At 51.2% G+C, this 19,459-nt stretch overlaps 1 protein-coding gene across 3 annotated transcripts in view; it reads right to left on the bottom strand.

Moving 5' to 3' along the window:
• Positions 1-19,459, bottom strand: part of ARHGAP39 (Rho GTPase activating protein 39) — a 199,107-nt gene continuing 179,648 nt past the window's right edge. For all 3 annotated transcript variants that reach the window (XM_083516611.1, XM_083516610.1, XM_083516612.1), the window contains 4 exons: positions 9,733-9,932; positions 8,106-8,197; positions 5,320-5,489; positions 1-4,291 (listed from right to left, as the gene is read on the bottom strand). In XM_083516611.1, coding sequence (XP_083372737.1) covers positions 4,097-4,291; positions 5,320-5,489; positions 8,106-8,197; positions 9,733-9,932 — 657 coding nt within the window. In that variant the 3' untranslated portion in view covers positions 1-4,096. The remainder of the gene's footprint in view (positions 4,292-5,319; positions 5,490-8,105; positions 8,198-9,732; positions 9,933-19,459) is intronic.

The raw sequence follows: 19,459 nt of genomic DNA, 5'->3' as shown, positions 1-19,459 counted from the left end.
CTCAACCACCTCGCTGCTGCGTTTTAGCTTTAAAGGACTAGAAAGTTTCTGCAGCTACAGCGAAATGCCAAATGCAGACCGTAGATGGGTGCTATTTAATCCTTTAATCTCAATTAGAAAGCTCTGGTCACCAGAAAAGGGCGGGTGGGGTGGGGGAATAAATATATTTTTGGTCAAACTCAAGGAAGCCATTCCCCCCCCCCCCGAACAGCAATAAAATAAATAGCAAAGATAGAGTTTAGAGCATTTCCCACCCCACCCCCATACAAATAAAGAGCCCCAGTGATGGGTAATAAGATATATATACACCTCTGGATTAAAACTATGTTGTTAGCAAATTTATAATGGATTTTTTTAACCCTTTAAACCTCTATATAATAAATTCTTACTGGCTGAGTGGAAGAGAGGCAGGAACCCTCTGGCCCTCAAAGATGATGGCATTGCACAGGCAAAGTTTCTCCTGGGGAATGGACACATCTGTGGCGGGGGGGGCTGAACTTCAACTCCCATCAGGCCCAGTTGCACAGCCAACAGTCAGTGATGATGGGAGATGCTGTTCAGCAACAAGCGGATCTGAGACGCCACATTTAACTCTCCAAGATCCCCTTTCCTAAATCAGTCTGTGGAGTTACAGAGAATTCAATGACGTCCTCCAAATCACAGCTCGGGCTGCTAAGACCGGCCGTTGGCCAGGGCCATCCAAAATGGCGCACGGGATACTCCCACTGCCCTGGCTGCCTCCACACGGGGAGAAGACGACCGCTGTCTTTGGAGACAGTTTGCTATTGTTCTTCTCATCAAGGAAGCCCAAGGAAGTTCCTTAGGGTTCCCCAAATGGAAAAGCCAACGGGTGGGTCTCTTTTGACAACAAAAAAGGTCACCCGGAAGGTAAACGCCGCTTCCACGCCTGTCCCGACTGCCCTGAGTATCCCAGGGCACTGTTGTGCCACCATAGATGGCATCACTTCGCTCTGTGAGCTCTGATTCCAGAGTCTGGCTCAGCTTCTTGGGGTCAAGAGATGGGTCTACAGCAATGGGTCCCGGGTGGGGGGTGCTGTGGCCCTAGGACAGGAGAGGAGGATAACCCCCGGGTGATTTGGCTGAAAGGCTTGTGCCTCCATTTGGGGCGACGCAGGAAATCGATGCAGACAGCTGCTCTGGCAAAACAGCTTCCTTCTCTCCCAACCCCTAGTAAAAGTCCCCGCTGACTCTCCTTCCACCTCCAACTTGCAATCCTCACGCTCGACGTTGCCTCCATATATGGCTCCCGCTCGCTTTCACCCCCAAAGTTTATGCTTTCGGAGGGGGAAAGCACCTTCGACTTCCCCAGACTACAGAGGCGCCGTTTGCCCTCCCCGGCCGCCATTCATGGACCCTCTCACCGAGGCCTTCTGCAAAAACCCTTTAGGCTTGCGCAACTGTGTCGTCCTGTGGCAATGAGTTACACGGACCCCACTCCACTACTGAAATAAGACACGCTTCTTGTACCCATATTCCGACATGCCAAGAACAGGCAAAAGAAAGAGGGGAGGAAGCGAAGGAGCTACCAAAGGCAAGGAAGTCTCTCTCGGGTGTGTTTTAAGAAGCGAGACTGTACGCCCAGGGGTTGGCGGGAGGCCTGGCTGATTCTCTGTGTTGGATAAAGGCACTTTCTCTAGATCGAGAGCCACGCAGAGCAGCTGGCACACAACTCCCGAGCGTGCCTGACGTCTGAGCACGAGAGGAAACCCTCTTGTGTTGGCAGTGGTTGCCCGGACGCCCCACTGCAGCCTTGCCCAAAACAGCCATCGTGAGATGGGGAAGCTCTGTTTGAGAATCGGCACGCCAGTTCTCTGGAAGCAACAAGGGGGGTTCCACACACGGCGGAAGACCCCCCCTCTGAGTGATGAAGGCCAGTGGTGTGGAAGAAACTTCGCCGTAAGTGGGAGCACTGGCCTCCGGAGGGGATGTTTCCGCTCTGCGCCCCATCTAGTCCAGCCCCCTGTGCCCCCCTTGTGGGACACAAGATCTCACACACACACACACACACCCCGTTTTTGTTATAATAATCCAAGCCTGTTGGGGGGGCCATGGAGCCGCTTGGCAGACAGGACAAGGGGGCGCCAAGTGTCTCCTTACGGCAGCTGTCATAGACTTCTGACACACACCCCAAATCCCCACCCCACATCCCAGGGGTCTTGGGAGTTTATAGCATCCATAAAAGAAAACGTCTGTTCTTGGCAGTGTGTTGAGTGGATGGGAGGCCTTTCCACACAGCTCGAGGCAGAGGCATCCTCAAACATTTTGAAGAGACAGGGTTACTTTATCGCCCTGAAATTTTGGGAGGTGTTGTTTTCCTCGCAGAAAACTAGCCTCCGTTGGAATAACACGAGAAGACTCCTGCAAAGATGCTACTCCAAAAGGGGAGAAATAGTTATGTAAGACAGCAAGCCAAAACACACCCAGGTTCTCAGTGTTGGGAAGGCTTTTCCCGAAAATGTGCTTTTGTTTCTCTCCCTTAGATGGTAACGTTTTGGAAAGGGGGAGCGAAATCCACAGCTCGCCCCAAATGGAAAGAAAGCAGTTTTTAAGCCTCCTTATGAAACAACGGTTGCGGGGCCTTCATTAAGAACGGCCGCCAGAAAGCAAGAATTTGGGGGAAAGGAGTCTTACACATGACACAAACCCAGGGGTCAAAGTGCAATGGGCGGCTTGGGCAGCCTCCAACGCCGACCTGTGTGGAAATGCCTCCCGCACCCCGATTCAATGCTTCTTTAATGCCGAGACGGCTCCCAAAACAGAAGTTTGCACGCGGCGGAGGGAAAACGCCAGCCCTTCTGCTAGGTGGGGAGCACAGACGCAGCCTGGGACCCGGCAGGGCTGCACCCCCTTTCCCAACCCAACCGACAAGAGATGCAACCCAAATTTAACCAGCCATTCCAGGAGATGCGCAGAAAGGAGAGTCTGTGGGCCTTGGCAGCCCCACGCAGAAATTGGGGGCAGGCTGCACAGATAGCCAAAGGAGGCTGGGGGTTCTGGACGGGGCGCAGCAACACAGCAGAATGTTTCTCAGTAGCCAGCTCCGAAATCCCACGGCGAGGGCCTGACAGCATAACCGGCCCATTCTCTGGGGCGTTGGGAGAGAGAGGGGGGAGAACGTATTGGGGAGACCATGGCTTTGGCCCCTTTTGGCAGTGACTGTGCTGGAAGAGGGAAGGGAAACGGGGTGGGAGGACTGCGCCAAAAGGGCGCCCGGGTCTGCGTGGCTCCGTCCCTCGCGTTCGTTCAACCCAGAGCCTCGGGTGGGAGGTGACCAGCCTGAACTACAACTCCTGCCAGGCCCGTCCCGTGTGGGAGACAGGCTGGGAAGATGGGCCCAGGGGTCTCCGGTTGACGTAGCAGCAGAAGTACCTGTCTTACCCGGCAGCCAGCCTCCTTCACCTCAAGAGGGTCTGGACTAATGGGGATCTGACCTGCGGGCGGGGGGCACCCTCCTTCCACCTTCTGCGTGATGCCCTCGCCCTCTGGGGGCCCCTCCTCTGGTCTCGAAAGGGCCACCTTAGAAATCAGAGGCCCCATGCTGGACCCAAACACTCCCTCAACTGCCTTTATGCTCCATGCCAACCTCCAACTCCTGTCCTGACCCCCCCCCCGAAAAGTGCAGGTTGAGGAGGAAGAAGGCAGTCCCCTGCCTCTCCCCGCTCAACCCCACAGTTCACCTGAATCTTGCCAGGTTGCCCATTAATGCAGACTCTCCGGACCAGAACTATCCTGCGAGGAACTCCTGCTGTTCGTCCCAACGACTGGGCTGCTCTGTTTCCAGGCAGGGGGCTGCTGTGGGGCAGTGTGGGTCATTTTGTCCACAGCAGAAGCAGCAGGGGAACGCCGTGCACCCCAGCGGCTCGCCAGAGAGGCAGGCCGGGCGGGCAAAACCCGGAGCGACCTCCCTTTCTCTCTCTCTCTGCCCGGGTGCCGAAAGGACGTTTCCTTTGCTGCGTCAAGAACAGTTCTTGCGGACCGTCTGGCTCTGGGGTGGAGGTTTGGGGTAGTGGTGGTGGTGGGGCTTTTGACGGGTCGGCGATACGCCCAGTTCTGTTTGGGCTCGCTGGCACCAGCGCTATAGGACCCCTTCCATGAAGCTCGTGTCCAAGTGCTGGATCAGTACCCGGATAAAGGACATTTCCTTGCGGGTGTTCTCGAAAATGATGCGCGGGTCATCCGACTGGCAGCGCAGGCAGTTGGGGGCCATCACCATGGCCAGGTTGTTGACGTCCATTTTGGTGACCGCCACGTTGGCCGGCTGCACAAACACCTGGCGGGGGGTAGGGGAGGGAGAAAGGAGAGGCGTTATGGTAAAGGTAAAGGGGTAAAGGGACCCCTGAGCATTAGGTCCAGTCGTGGCCGACTCTGGGGTTGCGGCGCTCATCTCGCTTTATTGGCCGAGGGAGCCGGCGTACAGCTTCTGGGTCATGTGGCCAGCAGGACTAAGCCGCTTCTGGCAAACCAGAGCAGTGCACAGAAACGCCGTTTACCTTCCCGCCAGAGCAGTACCTATTTATCTACTTGCACTTTGACATGCTTTCAAACTGCTAGGTTGGCAGGAGCAGGGACCGAGCAACGGGAGCTCACCCCGTCGTGGGGATTCGAACCGCCGACCTTCTGATCGGCAAGTCCTAGGCTCTGGGGTTTAACCCACAGCGCCACCCGCGTCCCTTGGCGTTATGGTAGGCAGCCACAACCCCATCCTGTTTGTAAGCTAAGTGTCGTGGTGATTAGGGCTGGGTGACCCCTGGTTTTCAACACTGTGATATATCCCCAGCTAAATATCGTGACATACTGATATATCACAATGTCTGAAATAAGGATGGAGCTAGGCATTGGCTGGCTTCCCACATTGTTTCCCCGCATTGTGATTTTTACATGGCGCACATACAATTTTCGATATATCACAAAGTCAAAAATTGTGAAACCAGTACAGTCAAACCTTGGAACATTTCGTTTCCCAAACGCCACAAACCTGGAAGTAAATGCTCTGGTTTTCTGACGTTTTTCAGAAGCCGAACGTCTGGTACACTTCTGCTTGAGTGTAGAAAGCTCCTGCAACCAATCGGAAGCCGCGCCTTGGTTGTCGAACATTTCGGAAGCCAAATGGGCTTCCAGAACGGTTTACATTTGAGAACGGATTACGTTTGAGAACGGATTACGTTTGAGAAGAGATTACGTTTGACTGTACCGGGATATGGGCTTCAAACCAGTTTTGCATGATATATCACCCAGCCTTAACGCACATCACCCTCTGCCAGGGGTCCACGTTCCTGTTCCGGGCTGGATCCTGCTTACCTGGAGGAAGCGGATGAGGTAGCAGAGCACCATCTTGTTGATCCTGGGCATGGAGTGGACGACGGCAATCGCGGCTTCGGGGTTCTCGTAGTGGGTGATGCACTGTTCGTAGAAGTCGTGGGGGATCAGGGGTTCCTCCAGCTCTCGATACCAGAGTTTCAGCAAGGAGGCTGCAGGGGAGGGGAATTGGGGGGGGGGTCGGTCAGGGAAGAAAGAGGCCGAGCCACACTGTCAGTTTGCATTTCTTAGCGCAGAAAGTATTGATCTGATGTGTACAGATTGTTCCTATTCTGCTTCATTCAAGAGGGTTCTGGAAGCTTCTCTGTGTGAAAGAAGCAAGCAGAAGGTTCTTGATGTTTGGGTTATTCCTTCAGAGAAGCTGAGCACAGCTGGTCCTGATATCTCTTCTTCAAGGTCATGCTATAATAAGAGGCCAGAAGGAGTCTGGGTTTCACTTTTTCCCTTCCGATCTCTTTTCATTCTGGTGTGGTGTTCTGTATACAGTGTTAAGGTTTAGTCTTATTATAAGTTGTATTGTATTGTATTGTATTGTATTGTATTGTATTGTATTGTATTGTATTGTATTGTATTGTAAGCTGCAAATGGATTTCTTATGGACAGTGCCAATCCTGAATGTATTGGATTTGTGCCCATTATGCAGTAAAGCTCTGCTGGATGAAATACAATTTCCTCTGATCAATTTTTTTGGGAATCCTGCAACGTGTTTAAGTTGTTAATTGGCTAAGGATATGTTGGGATCTGGATCACATTGAGTAGAATTTCAGTGACACACACAGGCCCATTTCTGACCAAACTAAGCCTCCTAGAGGACAGTACACATCAGGAAGTTTAGTTGGGTCAAAATAGAATCATAGAATCATAGAGTTGGAAGAGACCCCAAGGGCCACCGAGTCCAACCCCCTGCCAAGCAGGAAACACCATCAGAGCACTCCTGACATATGGTTGTCAAGCCTCTGCTTAAAGACCTCCAAAGTAGGAGACTCCACCACACTCCTTGGCAGCAAATTCCACAGTCGAACAGCTCTTACTGTCAGGAAGTTCTTCCTAATGTTTAGGTGGAATCTTCTTTCTTGTAGTTTGGATCCATTGCTCCGTGTCCGCTTCTCTGGAGCAGCAGAAAACAACCTTTCTCCCTCCTCTATGTGGCATCCTTTTATATATTTGAACATGGTTATCATATCACCCCTTAACCTCCTCTTCTCCAGGCTAAACATGCCGTTCCTCATAAGGCATCGTTTCCAGGCCTTTGGCCATTTTGGTTGCCCTCCTCTGGACACGTTCCAGTTTGTCAGTGTCCTTCTTGAACTGTGGTGCCCAGAACTGGACACAGTACTCCAGGTGAGGTCTGACCAGAGCAGAATACAGTGGCACTATTACTTCCCTTGATCTAGATGCTATACTCCTATTGATGCAGCCCAGAATTGCATTGGCTTTTTTAGCTGCCGCGTCACACTGTTGGCTCATAAAGTACCATATTTTTCACTCCATAGGGCGCACCTAGTTTTTTTGGGGGGGGGGATAAAGAAAAGAAATTTTATTTCCCCCCCCCCCAGCCCCAAAGAGCAAAGAAGCCAAGACAGCGAGCGGGATCCATCCTGCTGGCTGTCTTGGCTTCCTCCTTAGCCACGCACAACCTCTCCAGTGGGGAGAGGCTACGCGCGGCTTCGTTTTTAGCCGCGGGGCTGGGGCGGGGGAAGCCCAAGCTTCCCCTGACCCCAGACCCCAGAACAGGCAGCTATCCACAAGCCTTCCAAGCGCAGCGGGAACTCCTGCTGTGCTCAGAAGGCTTGTGGATAGCTGCCTGAAGCCTGCATTCGCTCCATAGGACGCACACACATTTCCCCTTCATTTTTGAAGGGGGAAAAGTGCTTCCTATAGAGCGAAAAATACGGTATGCACTTTCAGAGTTAACGCTGAATGCCTTACTCCTGGTAAATGAGCCACCACAACCACTAGCGCAGCGGTTCTCAACCTGTGGGTCCCCAGATGTTGTTGGACTACAACTCCCATCATCCCTGAGCTCTGGTCTTGCTGGCTAGGGATGATGGGAGTTGTAGTCCAACAACATCTGGGGACCCACAGGTTGAGAAAGGCTGCACTAGCGGGTCGTGAAATTTGTGTCCCGGGCTTTTCGGACTTGTCTAAACATGTACCATCTGAAACCAATGGGGCGCATTGGTTGCAGATGTGAAATACATACGCATTTTTATCAGCTCTCCTACCCCACTATTGTGAGATAAATGAGAGGGGGGACGGGGAGACCAATGTTTTGTAATGCATGCCCTACTTAGAATCATAGAATCCTAGAGTTGGAAGAGACCACAAGGGCCATCGAGTCCAACCCCCTGCCAAGCAGGAAACACCATCAGAGCAGTCCTGACATATGGTTGTCAAGCCTCTGCTTAAAGACCTCCAAAGTAGGAGACTCCACCACACTCCTTGGCAGCAAATTCCACTGTCAAACAGCTCTTACTGTCAGGAAGTTCTTCCTAATGTTTAGGTGGAATCTTCTTTCTTGTAGTTTGGATCCATTGCTCCGTGTCCGCTTCTCTGGAGCAGCAGAAAACAACCTTTCTCCCTCCTCTATGTGACATCCTTTTATATATTTGAACATGGCTATCATATCACCCCTTAACCTCCTCTTCTCCAGGCTAAACATGCCCAGCTCCCTTAACCGTTCCTCATAAGGCATCGTTTCCAAGCCTTTGACCATTTTGGTTGCCCTCCTCTGGAGGGAAGGAGGGTGGGGAGTCCCTTCTCCTCACCGGGGACGTGAGGGTCTTCCAAGCCGGTGGGGATTTTCCACTGGTCGACCTGCAGCTTGAGGGCGTTGACCTCATCGATGTCTCCAGGGACTCTGCAGAAGGGAAGAGAGGGACACCCCAAAGAAATAGAAGGGAGAGACTCGAAGGTTAAAAAGTTGATCCTGGGCTACTTCCAGGCACTAAGGATTCCCTCCTTTCCCCAACAAGAAGAAATGTCTTATAAGAACAGTGGATGATGGACTAGAAGGGTCTTCAGCCTGATCCAGGTCTCTTTTTACGCTCTTATGACTCAAGAGCTGCTTTGCACACCCTGAGCTGCTTTGCAAGTAACGCAAAGCCAAACCATTGTTTAGCTTGAATGAGTGTGAGGATTCCCAGAGCCAAGGTTATGGCCTCATCGCTCCTCTCCCATGTCTCCCGCTGCTGTACTGCTGTGAGCTAAACCATGGGGTGCATCAGAATGCCATAGCAACCATGGGTTGCAACAAACCTTGGTTAGAGCCTGTGGTTTGTCTGGAGCAAGGGAAATCACAACCCCAGGTTCAGACGGCGTGCTAAGCGAAACCGTGGCTTAGTTAACAGCAGGACAGGAAGAGGAGCAAATTGCCCAAAATCTCCTCTGAGGGAGGTCCACGCACCCGTGCTAAACCATAGTGTTGCTTTTTTAATCTCCTTATTTTCAACAACACGGAAACCGTGTAAAACACATATAAAATTAAATAAAACAAGAGACGAGGTGCAGGTAAGACATTCCAATCCAGTCACATTGCCATTTCAGGATTCACTGCGATGCCAAAAATAGCCAACGGAAATGTGTTAATATTTGTTTCTGTAATCTACCCAGTGAAAGACCATGGTCAGTGGCTGTGTTTGGCTTAGGGCTGCGGGCGAAGCGGCTCATAGCCTCAGGGCCAAACCAGGCATGATGACCTGTTCGATTTCCATCGCGTCTCTGAAGCTGCTATTTGCATTTCAGGGGCTGACTCCTGCAGCTCAACTCAACTCTCTTTCCTTCCCTGTCTCATGCCACCCCAAGGCTGCTATTTACAGAGAAAGCGTGCCACATCTAGCTTGGTCTAATGTAGATTTTACGGCTTCTGGGCATATTTCAGGGGACAAAGGTTCTTGCAGACCACCGGGCATGGAGTTTGCCCTAAAATACCGTATTTTTCACTCCATAAGGCGCACCGGACCAGAAGGAGCACCTAGTTTTTAGAGGGGGAAATCAAGAAAAAAAAATCTTATTTCCCCCCCAGCCCCAAAGAGCAAAGAAGCCAAGACAGCGAGCCGGATGGATCCCGCAAAAGCCCTTTAAGGAGCGTGCGGCCCCTGCGGGCTTTTCTACGAGGAGGGAGAAGGGACTGGCCGCGTCAGTCCCTTCTCCCTCCTCGGGGAAAAGCCCGCAAGAGCCACGCGGAGCTTGTGTGTGGCTCTTGGGGGCTTTTCCTGCCTGCCTCTCCCCTGCATTCGCTCCATAAGACGCACACACATTTCCCCTTACTTTTTAGGAAGGAAAAAGTGCGTCTTATGGAGCAAAAATATGGTATATGCTAAAGGAGCCAGCAGACTGGAACCCGGCTCAACTGTTTGCCCCAAGGGCGCTGCCCCAGGGCAAGGTGGGCCTTACCTGAAGATGCCCTCGGTCTGGTCTCCGTTCAAGGCCAGCACCTCCTCCGACAGCCGCGTCTGCACCCATGGGAGCTGGCGGTCGGGGTACCTCTCCTTCTGCATGTTCATGATCTCTTGCAGGGAGCTGCCAAACATGGAAGGGCTGAAGACAGCGTTCTTGGCGTGCCGGATCTCCTCGATGTTTGGCTTCTTCAGGCCCTGAAAGGGAAGGCGGTCGGTGTGAGCGGAGGCACAAGACCCAGCTCAGATAGGTGCACCTGGGCACTGGAACGCAGGATGCGACCAAATCATGACGCTTCTCTTCTTCTTCTTCTTTTAAAATTTTATTCATACTTTTCAGATATATACATTTCACTTCCCCCTCTTTCTGCAGTTCCTTAAATTTATTTTTAATATCTTCTGCATATCCAAATTAACTTACTCATTTGTTTCTCAAATATATATATATACTCTTGTATGGCTGTAGGTTATTACAATAACCCTGCCAGTGTTTTTATCTGTCTACAATTTCTCTGTAAATATTCAATAAACCATTTCCATTCTTTGATAAAAAGTTTATCTTGATTTTTTATTCTTCCAGTAAGTTTCACCATTTCTGCATATTCCGTAAGTTTCTGTATCCATTCTTCCTTTGCTGGGACTTCTATCCATTTTGCAGCAAGTAACATTCTTGCCGCTGTAGTCGTGTACATAAATCATTTTTTATACAATTTAATAATAATCATATTATGGATATAAGTGAATAGGATAAGAAAGAAAGATGTTAATTGATTAAGTTAATTTTATTGGAAATTGGTATTGGAAAACTGCTACAATGAGCCACATGGAAACTCAGCTTGAGGGATCTGAGGAAGTCATTTAATAATGGTTATAAAAGTATGATTATAATAGTTAGGATAAATGTATGTATGTATGTATGTTTTTATATTGTAATGTTTTTTTTCTTTTATGTTGGTTATGTTTGTTACAAATTTGAAAAACCAATAAAAAAATTTGAAAAATAAAATAAAATAAATCATTTTTTATACAATTTAGGTAGTTCTGTCCCTATAATTCCCAGGTGCTTCTTACGATGCCCTGGGCATGCTGGACTTTTTGGAGAAACATGACGCCTTGTTGTTGTTGTTTAGTCATTTAGTCATGTCCGACTCTTCGTGACCCCCTGGACCAAAGCACGCCAGGCACTCCTGTCTTCCACTGCCTCCCGCAGTTTGATCAAACTCATGCTGGTAGCTTCGAGAACACTGTCCCACCATCTCGTCCTCTCGCATGACGCCTACCCGGCTGCAGACTAGAATCCTGACACCGAGGGAGCCAGGAAAGGGTCAGAGAGGAATAGGAAACGGCAAGGAGGAAAGAGTGCTAGCCAGACGTGGGAACCTTTTTCAAAGTTCAAGGACACATTTCAGCCAGGTGGAAATGCTCAAGGAAGGAATCTGCAAGCCAGCGATGGCTTGGCGGCTAGAGTGTCGGACTGGGACCTGGGAGACTGGGGTTCGAATCCCCGCTTGGCCAGGAAGCTCACTGCATGTGGCCTTGGGCAATCATTCTCTCTCGGCCTAGCCTACCTCACAGAGGATAAAATTAGGGGGAGGCAACTATGTATGCTACCTTTGCCTTTATTTGTTTTATTTATTGAAGTTGTTAGTGGGTTTGGGGTGGGTTGGTTTTTTCCCAACTCAAAGAGACTCACGAAACAGCGGGAGATGCCAGGAGCCTGTTTAACACTTTAGTAAGTTGTTGGGAAGGATGCGGGTGGCGCTGTGGGTTAAACCACAGAGCCTAGAACTTGCCGATCAGAAGGTTGAGCAGTGGAATTTGCTGCCAAGGAGTGTGGTGGAGTCTCCTACTTTGGAGGTCTTTAAGCAGAGGCTTGACAACCATATGTCAGGAGTGCTCTGATGGTGTTTCCTGCTTGGCAGGGGGTTGGACTCGATGGCCCTTGGGGTCTCTTCCAACTCTAGGATTCTATGATTCTATGAAGGTTGACGGTTCAAATCCCCACGGCAGGGTGAGCTCCCATTGCTCAGTCCCTGCTCCTGCCAACCTAGCAGTTCGAAAGCACATCTAAATGCAAGTAGATAAACAGAAGCTGAAGCAGGTCTTGGGGAGAGGTTCAAAGAGGGCAGCCAACACAGAATCTTCACCCATCCCTTTAAAAAAAACTCTTTGAGAATCTGCAATGTACCTGGGATAGCTCACTCGGAAGAGCACGAGAATCTTAATCTTAGGGTCATGGGTTCGAGTCCTACCCCGGGCTGTGCACGGGGGTTGAGCTTGATGATAATTGGGGACACTTGCAACTCTACGATTCTGCAATTATTAGCTCTGTGAGCACACTCCAAATTGAGGCGTGTGAGAAAAGCCTTCTCTGCGCAGCCGTCCAGCCTTCGGCCACAGAGGGGCAGCAGTGCACTGGGAAGGAAGGAGGAGGAAGAGGGAGCTGGAAGGCTGGTTCAGAAGAGGCGAAAGGGCCGCTTTGCAGAAGGGCAGGGAGGGGAGGGTGCTGCTGGAGGAGGGAATAAGGGCAACACTCTCATGCAGGGAGGGGTCAACACAGCCCACGTGAACAGAAGGAGGCAAGGACGGAAAGCAAGGTCAAGGAGTGGAAACTGGCTGCTTATAAGGGTGTGTGTGGCAGCAATGGAGTATATAATATTATTATGTTTTTATATATGCTGTATGCCGCCCAGAGTGCCTGGAGGAACCCAGCCAGATGGGCAGGATATAAATAAAATTACTATTACTATTATTATTATAAAAATAATTTTGTAGAGTTGGAAGGGACCCCAGGTCATCTAGCCCAGGGGTCAGCAAACTTACCACACCTCGGGCCGGTGTCTCCAGCGCTGATAATGCGGCGGGCCGGAGGGTGGGGGAGCGCGTGCCCATACACATGCGCACACGCTATTTCCGGCGCACTTCCGGGTTGGAGGAGCACCAGAAATAGCTTGTGCGCGTGTGCACGGGCCTCCTCCGATCCGGATGTGCACCGGAAATAATATGTGCGCATGTGCAAATAACGCTTGCGCATGCGCATAAGCTATTTCCAGTGCTCCTCCGACCCGGAGGTGGGCACCCGTGCAGTGCAGCATGGGTAAAGGTGGGCGGCGGCAGCGGGTGGCGGGAGTTGCCACGGGCCAGATAAACGAGTCCCTTGGGCCTTATACGGCCCACGGTCCTTAGTTTGGGGACCCCTGATCTAGCCCAACCCCTAGCAGTGCAGGAATCATTGCTAAATACCAGTAACCCCTGGCAGGTGCCCCCCAAAACACTTCTGTTTCCAAACCTCTAAGGAAGGAGAGCCTTCACCTTCCGAGAGAGTCCGCTCCACTGTCGAATGGCTCTCGCGGTCGGAAAAGGTCCTTCTGAATGTTCTTCCTCATTACACTACAGTTTATACCACAGGGAGAGAAATTAATGATTCGGAGGAGAGGCTGCCACTGCCTGCCACTGATTGGTGCCCTTGGGAGACAGGCTGGTAGGGCAGAGTGCAGGGAGGCTGACAGTAAAGGTAAAGATAAAGGGACCCCTGACCACTAGGTCTAGTCGTGACCGACTCTGGGGTTGCGGCGCTTATCTCGCTTTATTGGCCAAGGGAGCCGGCGCACAGCTTCCGGATCATGTGGCCAGCAGGACTAAGCCGCTTCTAGCAAACCAGAGCAGCACATGGAAACGCCGTTTACCTTCCCGCCAGAGCGGCACCTATTTATCTATTTGCACTGGTGTGCTTTGGAAATGCTAGGTGGGCAGGAGGAGGGACCGAGCAATGGGAGCTCACCCCGTCGCGGGGATTCGAACCGCTGACCTTCTGATTGGCAAGCCCAAGAGGCCCAATGGTTTAACCCACAGCGCCACCTGCGTCCCTGCCAACTGGTTGGTGCCCTTAAGAGACAGACTGGTAGGGCAGAGCGCAGGGAGGCCGACAGTAGGGGGCAGCAGAGCAAAAGACAACTGGAGTCTGCTACTTCCAAATTTGTCTGTCTCTTCCTCCTGGACGCGAAGGAGGAGGAAGCCGACAGGCAGGACAACCCCCTGGGCTGGTTGGCAGCAGGTGGGGACTGGCTGGGAGCGGACTGTTGGAGGGACAGTGCCCCACTGGACCCTCATGGACTGGCACCCCCAGGCTGCCCCTCCAGCCCAGGTGCAGAAGATCCCAGCGGCTGCGTGAGCAGCTGTCCCGCCGGCATTCCTCACATGAATACTTCTCCTCCAGGTCAGGGAGGAGGAAAATGTGAGCCATGCACCCACATGGGTATCCAGGACACAAAATGTGTGGCCTGGACCTCATCCGTGGAAGAGGGAAGAGCCCTGGGGTCTCCTGCGTCCGACTCTTCAGGGTTGGGAGGGTTTAGGGGGCGGTGCCATGACTGCAGATGGTGGCCAAAGACCTAGATCAATGCTTTCCCCAAAGGGGGTGGCAACACCCACCAGGCAGTGGGATTACCAGGGTGGCTGCTGAGGGGCAAGGGGGCAGCAAGGGGCGCTGGAGGTGCAAACGACTATTAGACTTTGAAAAGCTGGCATTGCCAGTTCATCGGTTTTTCAGAATTCAACTAAATAAGTGTGAATTGGGTTTTGTCCAAATCATTGCCACCGCTCTGAATTCAAGTGTGTTATCGCCTTCCTTAGTGGGCCGGGGAAAATACTCTGCTGAATAATGCTTTTTATAAGGTAGGGAGCACTGGGGACGAGCGAACAAAGCAGGAGAGGGTCTAAAAAGGTTTCGGAACCGCTGAGCGAGAGCAAGCTCCGGGGGGGGGGGCAGGTGGGTCTGCGCAAAAGGAGGAACCCTCCTGCTATCCCACCGCTCCTCTCATGTGCCCGCCCAGCCAGGCCCACGTGCCAACATTCGGCTCTAGTTAAAATTTCATCCTCTTCCATTATTGATGGGGAAAGACAGGCGTCCCTGGCATTTTGAGAGAGCACACGTTGCTTTAACCCTTTACATGCTGCAAACACCACCTCTGGGTAAAAAACGGCAGAGGAGCTGCCTTGATTTCAGCTCCACAGGGTGCTAATTCCTGCTGGTCTCGAATTGCTCTCTCTCCCCCAACACACACACACACACACACACACACACACCCCAATATGGCACAGCAACTGCCTTTGACAAAAGCCTCTTGTATCCCCCATGGCCGTGCAAACAGCCACGCAGCCGCCACCTTGCCCCCGGAATTTTCTGCATTGCCTGTGTGGGGTGGGTGGGTAGCCATGTGAGTTGCCCCCCTCCAGAAGCAGATGCAACTTGTTTCTGTTGCACTTATTTGGGCGGCAAGCTCTAAGGGTGCTTGGAATATACAGCGCCATGTCCACATTAGAAATATCACCAGAGCGATCCTACAAGTTATTTTTGTGACTCAGAAGGGAGAAGGGGGTTGTAGCCTAAAATTCTGCAATCAAGAATCCTGGATTCTGCAATGCTATGCAAATTAAATAAGGCTCAACCACTAGCAACCTGGCCGGGGCTGATAAGAGCTCTTGTCCAAAAAAACTGGAGGGCAGCAGGGCAGCAAAGGACAGTCCAAGATGTTGTTGTTGTTTAGTCATTTAGGTGTGTCCAACTCTTCGTGACCCCCTGGACCAGAGCACGCCAGGCCCTCCTGTCTTCCACTGCTTCCCACAGTCTGCTCAAACTGATGTTGGTAGCTTCGAGAACACTGTCCCACCATCTCGTCCTCTGTCGTCCCCTTCTCCTTGCGCCCTCCATCTTTCCCAACATCAGGGTCTTTTCCAGGGAGTCTTCTCTTCTCATGAGGTGGCCAAAGTCTTGGAACCTCAGCTTCACGATCTGTCTTTCCAGTGAGCACTCAGGGCTGATTTCCTTCAGAATGGAGAGGTTGGATCTTCTTGCAGTCCATGGGACTCTCAAGAGTCTCCTCCAGCACCAGAATTCAAAAGCATCCATTCTTCGGCGATCAGCCTTCTTTATGGTCCAGCTCTCACTTCCATACATCACTACTGGGAAAACCATAGCTTTAACTATACGGACCTTTGTTGGCAAGGTGATGTCTCTGCTTTATAAGATGCTGTCTAGGTTTATCGTCTAGTACTAATGGCCGAAAAGGTTGGTGTCTATCCTGCCACTGTATCCGTCTTGTTCACTGTGACCCATCTGGGGAGCTAGTTGTGGCCTAGAGCACCGTACTAGGACCTGAGTGACCAGGGTTCAAATTCCCCCCCTCCAGCCACGAAACTGAGTGACGCTTGGGCCAGCCACAGTCTCTCTGCCTAAGCTACCTCCCAAGGTTGTTGTGAAGGTAACACGGAGAGGGAAAGAACCATGCACGCCGCCTGGAGTGGAAGAAAAAGTGGGATGCAAATGCGATAAAATAAAAGTAGATTCTGTGGACACTCGGACTTCACAGCCCTGAATCCGGAACAGGCCCCTACCCAGCTGCCATTGAGAGCGGTTCCTTCTCCTGGGCCTGAACGAACGTGATCCATCTCGCTCTCCTCTTTTCTCCAGATGTCTCCCGAGTCTTTCCAGACTACATTCTCTCCTTCTCTCCCCCCCCCATCTTCCCCCACCGGCCGCCTTGCCAACGTGCGGAAAAACAAGAACCGCAGCCATTTGTCCTAATGAAAGCGGAAGATCAAGTGAGTCATCATCGTCTGCTCTGCCGCCCCTTGCAAGGGGCTTAGCAAACCGGGAGCGCGGAACAGCTGTGGCAAGGAAGGGGCCGGAAGTTCCTTGCAGACCCTCTTGCGGGCGCCTGTCGTAAACGAAACATTCATCATAGAAACATTCATCATAGAACTGTAGAGTTGGAAGGGACCCTGAGGATCATTTAGTCCAACCCCCTGCGAGCGTGCCGTTGTTCAACAGGTGCGGTTCAAGAGGCCCGAAAGCTGCAGGTGTGGCTCAGAATGTCTTGAGACTGAGCAGCTCAAACGGACGAGGCGAGAAGGAAAGTCCCTGGCGCCGTGCCAATCTGAACTTTCCCAAAACTTTATTTTCCTGTAGATCAAGGCCTGAGTAAAAGCTGGCAAACCTTGATATAAAATGCACCCCCCCCATCAGTGAGCTTTCTTGATCCTTATCCTGAACGTGTCCTGGAAGATTTCTTGATCTCCTAATATTGGCTCAAAACAGCACTGTACTTAAACCCTGACTTTTCAATGGTTGGTTCGCTCTCAAAGCTTCACCGTGGACTCCCTTTTCAATCTATGTTCTTGAGGACCAGCCTTTCTCGGTGGTGGCACCCGCCCTGTGGAACGCCCTCCCACCAGATGTCAAAGAGAATAACTACCAGATTTTTAGATGACATCTGAAGGCAGCCCTATTTAGGGAAGCATTTAATGTTTGATGCATTACTGCATTTTAATATTGTGTTGGAAGCCGCTCAGAGTGGCTGGGGAAACCCAGCCAGATGGGTGGGGTATAAATAATTATAATTATAATTATTACTACTACTACTACTACTACTACTACTACTACCACACTCAGCTTTTCTTCAGGACACATAAACCCATCCCTTTCTTGCTTTCCTTTTAGTATGGCTCAGTGGCAAATGTCACACTCCCCCTCTCTCTTCAGTCTTTTGACAGGGACAGGGCCGTCTTAAACATATCCAGCGCTGTGGTACAAAGCTCCCTCCGGCGCTCCCCGTTTCCCAGAGTTTTTTAGGGAGGACGGCGCTGCTGGTGGGGCTGGAGGTGGCGGGCAGTGGCTGGAAGGGGGCTCCTCCGGTGGGGAAGAGGCAGAGGCTGGGTGCGGCGCCTTCTGGCTCAGCTGGACGCTTCGTGCTGCGGTGGCCATGGCAGACGGAGGCTCCAGGCGCGGCACAGCGCTGCTTCGACGTGGCATGGCAGAGGCGGGCAAGGGTGGCGAGCTGATGCCCAGCCTCCGCCTCTTCCCTGGCGCCCTCCAGAACTTGACGCCCTGGCGCCCCGCACCACTAGCCTCTATGGGTAAGGCGACCTGGACAGGGATCCTTCTTTTACTCTTCATGTCAAGGTATGGATACTGTGGGAGCAGCACCTCTATACAGTGGTACTTCGGGTTAAGAACTTACTGTATAGTGGTGCCTCGCAAGACGAAAAGAATCCGTTCTGTGATTCTCTTCGTCTAGCGGTTTTTTCGTCTTGCGAAGCAAGCCCATTGACGGATTAGCGGATTAGCGCTGTTAGCGGCTTATCTGCTGATCGGATCAGCTGATAAGCGGCTTAGAAAAAGGGGGGAGAGGGGAAAAAACCAGCAGGAACTCGCAAGACATTGTCGTCTTGCGAAGCAAGCCCATAGGAGATTCGTTTTGCGAAGCACCTCCAAAACGGAAAACTCTTTCGTCTAGCGGGTTTTCTGTCTTGCGAGGCATTCGTCTTGCGGGGTACCACTGTATTTTTCACTCTGTAAGACATACTTTTCCCCTCCTAAAAAGTAAGGGGAAATGTGTGTGCGTCTTATGGAGCGAATGCAGGTGGGAGGCTCTGTCAGCGCTCCCTTTAAAGAGCCACGCACACACTCTGTGCGCTCTTTAAAGGGAGCACAGCTCTTGGGGGAGCCTTAGCCGAGTGCAGCCTTTCCCGGCCAGGGGATGAAGGCTCCCATTGCCGGGGAGGGGCTGCGCATGGCTAAGCCAGAAGCCAGGACAGCCAGCGGGATTGCAGCGCAGCTTCTGGCTTAGGGCAGTGGGAGTCCTGGCTTCTGGAATTCAGAATATTTTTTTTCTTGTTTTCCTCTTCCAAAAACTACGTGAGTCTTATGGTCTGGTGGGTCTTATAGAGCAAAAAATACAGTGATTCGTTCCGGAGGTCTGTTCTTAACCTGAAACTGTTCTTAACCTGAAGCACCACTTTAGCTAACGGGGCCTCCCGCTGCCGCCGGAGCACGATTTCTGTTCTCATCCTGAAGCAAAGTTCTTAACCCGAGGTACTATTTCTGGGTTAGCAGAGTCCGTAACCTGAAGCGTATATAACTTGAAGCGTATGTAACCCGAGGTACCACTGTATTCTGTCACTTTCATTTCTTGCAATATGCCAACTTTCCTTTATTCCTCTTGTGGGAGGACTTGGGTTGGGGGCACAGCTGTCAACTTTTCCCTTTTGACCTTGACAGCTATGGTTGGGAGTGGCATAAGGTTAAAGGCAAACACATATTCATGACAAATGCATGTTAATAACGTGAGCAAAATCCCCTAAACCTGTTAGTAGCGTGTGCTGGGAAAGGCCTGAGTGCTGGACATACACGTGGGTTCAGATGTGAGCTTTCTGACGATGCAATATTCTTCACTGCAGTTCAACCTGTTTCGGAGTTTTTAAAAACCTGCAAATTCTAAAAAGTCGGGGGGAAATCTAACTAACTAAGGAAGCAACTTGAAAAAGAAGCGTGTCTTCGGGCTGGGCGATATATATCATCCAAAACTGGTTTGAAGTCCAAAACCGTGATACCTGTTTCATAATTTTTTGGCCTGGCAGTGTATCACAAATCATGATGTGTATTTCTGTGTGATATGCAAAAAAACACAATGCGGGGAAAACTATGAAGCCAGCCAATTCCTCCCCCTACCGCCATTTCTGTTTCAGTCATTGTGATATATCGTGATGCTTAGTGGGTGATATATCACAATGTTGAAAACCAGATATCGCTCAACCCTAGTGTGTATGTGTGTGTGTGTATATATATATGTGTGTGTGTGTGTGTGTGTGTACAAACACACACATATGCCTGTGTTGAACCCCTGCAAAGGAACATGCGGGGGCAATTGCACTTTCCACTCATTAAC

Source organism: Podarcis liolepis (genome assembly GCF_965112155.1).
Source record: "Podarcis liolepis genome assembly, chromosome: 8".
NCBI lineage: Eukaryota > Metazoa > Chordata > Lepidosauria > Squamata > Lacertidae > Podarcis > Podarcis liolepis.
This window is presented reverse-complemented; position numbering and strand designations above follow the sequence as displayed.